The sequence below is a fragment of the Vigna umbellata genome, chromosome 1 (genome assembly GCF_029865625.1).
Source record: "Vigna umbellata cultivar VRB3 chromosome 1, Vumbellata_1.0, whole genome shotgun sequence".
Taxonomy (NCBI): Eukaryota; Viridiplantae; Streptophyta; class Magnoliopsida; order Fabales; family Fabaceae; genus Vigna; species Vigna umbellata.
In genome coordinates this window covers 83,242,822-83,250,969 of record NC_142165.1, presented here as the reverse complement: position 1 = coordinate 83,250,969, position 8,148 = coordinate 83,242,822, and the positions used below count along the sequence as shown (strand labels likewise).

General features: G+C 37.4%; 1 protein-coding gene across 1 annotated transcript; it reads left to right on the top strand.

Moving 5' to 3' along the window:
* The first annotated feature begins 2,885 nt into the window (after nucleotides 1-2,885).
* LOC124822134 (transcription factor MYC2-like) lies at nucleotides 2,886-5,235 on the top strand. Its single transcript, XM_047294107.2, has one exon. It carries the CDS (start codon nucleotides 3,026-3,028, stop codon nucleotides 4,976-4,978), a length of 1,953 nt encoding a protein of 650 aa, XP_047150063.1. The 5' UTR covers nucleotides 2,886-3,025; the 3' UTR covers nucleotides 4,979-5,235.
* The last annotated feature ends 2,913 nt before the right edge of the window (nucleotides 5,236-8,148 follow it).

Genomic DNA, 8,148 nt, shown 5'->3' with positions numbered 1-8,148 from the left:
TCGAATGGTTGGTTGAGGTTAAATGGTCGAGTTATCAAGACTAAAGTCGATAGAATTTGAGGCCGAGTGGTTGAAGTCGAACTAGACCGAGAGATCGAGGTTGAACAAGATCGAGAGATTGATGTCAAACAAGACCGAGCTATCAAGACTCAAAAGTTAACAAAATTTGAGGCCGAGAGGTAAAGGCCAAACGAGACCAAGTTGTCAAAACTAAAGTCAACAAAATTTGAGGCTGAGAGGTTGAAATCAAAGAGCCAAGAGATCGAGGTCAAATGAGGTCGAGTTGTCAAGACTAAAAAATCGAGAAAATTTGAGATCGAGAAGTCGAGGCCGAACGAGATCGACTAATTGAGATTGCACGAGATCGAGTTGTCTAGACTGAAAAGTCGACAAGTTTCATGGTCGAGCGAAGTCGACGGGTTGAGGACGTAGAGGCCAAGAGATCGAGATCGAGCGAGGCCGACACTAGTACAAAAACATCATACAACGTCGAATATTTTTGACCTTTCACGTCAAATTTGAGAACGACGTCATATCAGAAGACGTTAAATTGACGTCGAATTTTTTTAATTCGACGTTAATTTAACGTCGAATTTTGTCAATATATGACATTAATTTAACGTCGAATTTTGTCAATATACGACGTTAATCAATTTTTTTAAATAATTGTAATCCTTTTTTACAACTCTACAAGACCTGAAAAGCATAACTATGAACGTTAATATATGATCAACAACAAATAACAACAACAAATAACAAACAAGTTAAATCAAACAACAAACAAGTTCAATTAAACAACAACAACAAACAAGTTCAACCAAACAACAACAACAGACAAGTTCAACCAAACAATAACAACAAACAAGTTCAACAAAAAAAAAAACAACAAACAAGTTCAACAAATAAGTTCTTCAAAACGAAAACGAAAATTAACCTTCAAAAGGTGGGTTCATCGGAATAAAGTGTTGCCACTAGTGAGAGAGAAAACAGAATGCGCATATGAAGGACAAGAACACAAAAATAATCGATGAAAACAAACGAAAATCATACCTAAAGTAGTTAATTAACATACATTTGTATCAAATGAAAGAAAGATTACATGTGATAGTCTTCAAACTTCGTTCAAGAAAAGTTTGAGCAAAGAAGAGAGTCTCGTGCGCTAAGATAAAGTGAATGAATTTTCAATCTCCTACTCAAACTTTTATTGAATTCACTAACCTTTTGACGTCTAACGCTGAGGCATTCGACGTTTTATATCCTTTTACGTCGAATTATAATTTTAAACGACGTTTAATAATTGCATTTATTTACAAAATTGTCACCGGTCATTTTTAACGTTGGGTATTGAGTGGTTAGACGTTAAACACATGACATTATACGCTATTTTTGCACTAGTGCGAGTTGTCAAGATTGAAAAATCGAAAGATTTTGAGGTCGAGAGGTCAAGGCCAAACAAGACGAACGGGTTGAGGCTGAACAAGGTCAAAGATGAATGAGGCTGAGAGATTAAGGACAAGCAAGACCGAGTTGTCAAGATTGAAATGTCGACAAAATTTGATGATAAGAGGTTGAGGTCGAACAAGGTTGACAGGTTGAGGCCGAATAGGGTCGAGAGGTTGACTTCTTCCATTACTATACTCCTCATCATGTTCCTTGTGGTTACAATGGGAGTAAAAGAAATTCTTGCTCGGCCCCATGGTGAGCGCTAAAATGTTTCGGTATGAACCAAATGAATGTTTTCCAATTCCTGGATAACTTGCCCTGTGTCACTCCTATCTGTTATCTATTTGGTCTCTCAAGTCTCTTATACTTCCAAAATTGCTTAGATGGTACCTTGGACTTTTATTTATAGTAGTTGTTATGAGCTTTTATCATTTTGTTGGTTTAATCACGATGTAATCATATCTTAATTAGCATTAATAGGTTGATTTATGGTTATCATTGACTAAATGTTAATCTGAATTTCATTTTATAATTAATCGCTCTTGTCCTTTGTCTGAGTGATCGACCATTCAACCAAAATGTGATCGTATTATTGATCAAAGATATCAGCTAAAAATACCAGTCTAAAATATATGTACCATTCGTAATTATCATTTTATATATATATATATATATATATATATATATATATATATATATATATATATATATATTACTTTTTTTTATTTTCATAAATTTACACGTGAAAATAATTTTATCGAATAATTGAAAACCAATACAAAGTGAAGTTAATTATGCAATAAAAAACCAAATTAGAAAGCGTCATAAAAAATAAATTCAAATTAAATTATTCTTTCTAAATATAATTAATTAATTATTTCTATTTAAATGTGAAAAATCTTTCAGCATACAGCTGGTAACATTCAAACAAACCAAGCAAATTTTCATAATCAAATAAATAAAAGAATAACGTAACTTCTTGATCATTATAGAAAAATAATTTTAATACTTTCAACAAGATTTATAGTAAAAAATAGTGAAGTTGTGATTATTAATTTTAAATAAATAAATTTAGGCACGGGTCATTAATATTAAAAAATTATTCACCAAATCAATAATATCAAAGACGTAAATAGTTTAACCAAAATTAAGATATAAGCTTATTTATTTAATTAGAAAATAGAAATAAATATTTGGGAAATTAAACTAGAAAGGCTATGAATACTACTCTACTCTTGTATGTAGTGGAGAAGTTACTATTTTTATGCAACAACATAAAAGAGCATTCTCCAAGCGAGAAACAGTATCAGAAAGGAAAGTTAACATCGGAGTAAGGTGATTACTATTGTACTTCAGCTTGAGTAGAAGAGTTTGTTAAAAATGTCTAGCAATCTATTTTATTGCCCAATTGCACATGCGCTTTCTTCCCCAAACCTAAAATGAAACCCAAATGCACTCCACATAAATACCAAATCCAAATCCAAATCCAACTAACTCATTACCCTTATCTTTCTCACACATACCACTTCTAGACACACTAAAAATACACTTCACTCTCTCATCCAAACCACCCGTGAATGGAATGACAGAGTACCGGTCGCCGCCGACGATGCATCTCTGGACCGACGACAACTCTTCCGTCATGGAGGCCTTCATGAGCTCCTCCGACTTCTCATCCCTGTGGATGCCCACCCCTCAATCCGCTACCTCTAGCACCACTCCGGGAGCCGACGCTTCTAGAGCCCCGCCGCCACCACCGCCGTCCCAGTCTCAGTCCCTTCTTAACCAGGAGACCTTACAACAACGGCTGCAAACGCTGATCGAAGGTGCCAGAGAGAGCTGGACCTATGCCATTTTCTGGCAATCTTCTTATGACTACTCCTCCGGCGCTTCCCTTCTCGGTTGGGGCGACGGATACTACAAGGGCGAGGAGGACAAAGGAAAAGGAAAAGCCCCCAAGGAGACTTCGTCCGCGGAGCAGGACCACCGTAAGAAGGTTCTCCGCGAGCTCAATTCCTTGATTTCCGGCCCTTCCGCTTCCGCCGATGACGTCGACGAAGAGGTATCCGACACTGAGTGGTTCTTTCTAGTGTCCATGACTCAGTCCTTTGTCAACGGCAGCGGCCTCCCGGGCCAGGCTTTTTTTAATTCCAATCCCGTTTGGGTCACCGGGCCCGACCGGTTATCCGAATCGGCGTGCGAGCGGGCCCGCCAGGCGCAGGTTTTTGGGCTTCAGACTCTGGTCTGCATACCGTCCGCAAACGGCGTCGTTGAGCTGGCGTCTACGGAGGTGATTTTCCAGAACCCTGATCTCATGAGCAAAGTGCGGGATTTGTTCAACTTCAGCAACCCCGACGCGGGTTCCTGGCAGTTGAACTGCGTTGCCACCGATCAGGGCGAGAACGACCCTTCCTCACTCTGGCTCAACCCTTCTTCCTCTATCGAAATCAAGGACACCTCTAACGCCGTTGCACCCGCTTCAGCAAATGCAGCAGTGAGCAAAACGATGCCGTTCGAAACCCCTGGTTCCAGCACTCTAACAGAAACCCCTAGTGCCGCCGCCGCAGCAGCTCACGTGCCCAACCCCAAGAACCAGGGTTTCTTCCCGAGGGAATTAAACTTCTCCAACTCCTTAAAGCCCGAATCCGGTGAAATTCTTAGCTTCGGAGAGAGCAAGAAGAGCTCTTACAATGGGAGTTACTTTCCCGCTGTAGCAGCTGAGGAGACCAACAAGAAGAGAAGGTCTCCTGTTTCTCGCAGCAGCATTGACGATGGAATGCTGTCCTTCACCTCCGGCGTCATTCTACCGGCTTCGAATGTAAAAGTTGGTGGTAGTGGTGGTGGTGTCGGGGGCGGTGATTCCGAAAACTCGGATCTGGAGGCTTCCGTGGTGAAAGAGGCGGACAGCAGGGTGGTGGAACCGGAGAAAAGGCCCCGGAAGAGGGGTCGAAAGCCGGCGAACGGCAGAGAGGAGCCGCTGAATCACGTGGAAGCGGAGAGGCAGAGGAGGGAAAAGCTGAATCAAAGGTTCTACGCGCTTCGTGCGGTGGTTCCAAACGTGTCGAAGATGGACAAGGCGTCGCTGTTGGGCGATGCCATATCCTACATAAACGAGCTGAAGTCAAAGCTGAGTGAGCTTGAATCGGAGAAAGGGGAATTGGAGAAGCAATTGGATTCGGCGAAGAAGGAGCTTGAGCTGTCAACCAAAAACCCTCCTCCTCCTTCTCCTCCACGTGGACCATCTCCATCTAAAAAAGAAGCGAAGGAAACGACGAGCAAGCTGATTGATTTGGAAGTAGAGGTGAAGATCATAGGGTGGGACGCCATGATAAGGATCCAATGCAGCAAGAAGAACCACCCTGCGGCAAGGTTGATGGCAGCGTTGAAGGACCTGGACCTGGACGTGCATCACGCCAGCGTCTCCGTGGTCAATGATTTGATGATCCAACAGGCCACCGTCAACATGGGAAACCGGTTTTACACGCAGGAACAGCTCCTGTCGGCGCTATCCTCCAAAATTGGCCATGCACTATAGTCTGCACTACCACTTCTAGCTGTAGCTGTAGCTATCCATGTAAAATACTGTTCTTTTTTTTTTGGTAGCATAGACTAAATTAAATTCTTGAGGCAATTGGATTTGGGAAGCGGAACGGACCCTGGAACAGTTTTTCTTCAAATCTATAGCAGCTCTTATGAAGTAGAGATGAACTAGTTTTGTGTTAATATTATCTGTTTATTTGGATTGTATATATGTTTATGAATTATCATAAATGTGAACCGAACTTGGTTAAATTTATGGGTATTTTTCCTAAATCCGTGATACATTGCCAGTTCTGTGAGATCATGTTATTATTTTGTTGGTGTGATTGGTATTGGTGGTACTGGTGGTATATCAGCATACAGAATGGGCATTTTGAAGTCTGAATGTTGTGATTGAGTTCTTCTAGATCTGTATTGGTTGTCTGATCTATGATGGGAAGAGTTTGATTTTTGTGTGGTGAAATGGAGCCAACACAAAACGACATTGGAAACGTGCTGGGGAACAGTGCAGCATTTTATCTTCTGTCCTTGCTTGCAACGGAATCATGTATGATGTACCTGGCGAATTAGGTGTGGCCCATTTTCAGCCATGTGAAAAATGCACACCTTTACCAAATTCGTGGCCCTCATACCTCTTTGTTGGTGGTTCACACACTTTTTACTTATTATTTAATAACAATAATTATTCTTATCTATCACCGTTGAAGCATGAACAAATGTTTTTACCATTTTGGTGGTGTTAAAAACGTTGTTTGAATGTCTCCTGTCTTGTCACGTTGAACTGTTTGACTTCATTATTTTTGGCCAACAAGTTTTTAACTCAGTAACACAAACAAACCTCTGGTTTATTTTTCCCACCAGCTAAAGGCAGTCCCTGTTATAGCATTGTGTTAACTGAGTTTTGACCTTTTTTTACCTACCCACTTTAAAATATGGTGGGCATGCATGGAGAAATTTAAGGTAAAAGAGTGGTTTTGAATTCTCCTTTGTTCTAAAGAGGGCTATGTACTAGGGTCTTGGCATGTGCGTGTTGTGCAATCAGAATAACTTCAAATGTACCAACATGAATGGATGTGGCAAACAAGTCCACCATTATAAAAGAAATTAAAAGTGACGTGCTTTCTCTTTTAAGCTGTATTGGAAAACGAACACGGGACTCCAAGCTGGCTTTGAGCTTCAACAACTTTTCCCATGGACCGTGTGAGCGCTTTTAAAATTAATACAAAGTTGTTGAATCACTTTTACTATTTCAATTTCCAAATTCAATCACTTTTTCAACATTTGAAAACATAAATTACTCATTGTTTACATTTAAATCTAATATCTACCAGACAGTTATTTTACCACAACAGTGTCATAATTAATTTTTTCAAGTTTGAAACTAATTTATTAATTTAAAAAATGAAAAACCAAAGTTATGTTTGTCTAAGAATAGTGGATTAAAAAAATGTACTCCTAAAAATAATTTTGATATAAACTGATTTTGGCTAATTAATTTTAAAATAAGTTATGTTGGGTTATTATATTAAGCTAATGATAAACAATATATTTGATGCTCAAAAATTACTTAAATTTTCTTTAAAACATAAAATAATTTTGCACTCAATTAAATTCTCAAATGCATTAATATTTATCTAACATCACGTTAGTCACTTTAGTTGTTTTTTTTAGTGTCATGTTAAATGATGTGTTTTTTAGGATACACAAACTAGCTTTTATATGTTTATTGGGTTCTGTCTTCTTCTTGTTGATATTCTTTTACTTCTTTCCTTCATCGTTCAGTTCACCTTGTTTGGTCAGTCATTTGTTGAAGTCATTTCGATATTTAAATTAGTATTCAATTATAGCAAAGATCAATGAATGCAGTAGATTAAAAATTATTAAATATCTTACTTATATTTATAGGTCTTTTACTTTAATAGATACTTAATAAAAATAATATCGAGGAAATCCTGATCGAGACAAAGAAGACAGTATTAAGAAAAGTGTAACCGAAACAAGGACTAAAACTGGATCGGATGAGAAGTTACTTATCATAACTGCTACAAAATGGTAATAATTAGGGTCACTACTTTTGGAAATTTCCTTTACCAGTTTTTATCTTTTTAATTTTTATCCACCATTCCATTTCTAAATACAAAAACTCCAAAAAAGTATGATTGTTGAAAACAAATACATGAATTCCTAATAAAATTCACATTAAAAGATAATTTAGTGACTTAAAGATAATTGTGATGTTAATCTACAACATAAATGAATGATTTATGATGTTTGTGGTTAACAGTGGAATCATAACTCAAATTGAAAAACATTAACTTGCTAGTTTAATTGACAAAAGAACCCACATCGAATTGGTTTGGTTAAGTTGCAATTATAAAACCAAAATCATAAAAAAAAGAACACAATGTTTATCGAAATGATTTTACTTTTGTTGTGATATCTACTGAATTTATGAAAAGATTGTAGTGGAAGAGGTTTTATCTCACAACTAATGTAATATCATACTTTTTTAGACTCGTCTCTCTACTTTTTATCTTTTTCGTTTGATCTTCATTTTCACACAACTTGAAGGTTCTCCTTCGTTGTGGTTCTCCAATTTTGCACTTCCACCCCTCCTTCATCATTTTTCTTCTTTGCTGCTTCAATGGTTCTGTGCCCGCTTCAGTTTTGCCTTCTCTTACACTTCTTTTTGTCGCATTTCATTTTCTCTCTTCCACATTTAGCCTTCATTTTCACACTGCTTTAAGGTTCTCCACCTTTGTGATCATCCATTTTTGCATTGCTTCAAGATTTTTCACCATCACCCCCTCCTTCATTGCTTTTATTCGTCATTCTTATAATGTGTTTGCATTTTTGTGTCGTTAATATTTTTCATTTGGCTTGCTAAACATAGCATTGTAGATAGTCGCCAATGTGCTCCTATAACGTTTTCTTATTAGTGCTAGTTATGGATTTCTTTGTTGCTTCGTCACCCATAGTGTATAATACACTATTTTAAAAAAATTACAGTATTAGTATAATAATTTTAATTTTGTTAGTTTTATTATTTAAAGTCAATTAGTGATTAATATAATTAAGCACGTGTTTAGTAATTGTCAATGTGTTTATCAAAGAAAAATTAATATGTTAATATGCATTTAACTATGAGAGGATTATTAAGAATTT

What these genes read in the sequence shown, in the direction of transcription:
- LOC124822134 (XM_047294107.2), top strand. Translation starts at nt 3,026, where the DNA reads ATGACAGAGTACCGGTCGCCGCCGACGATGCATCTCTGGACCGACGAC.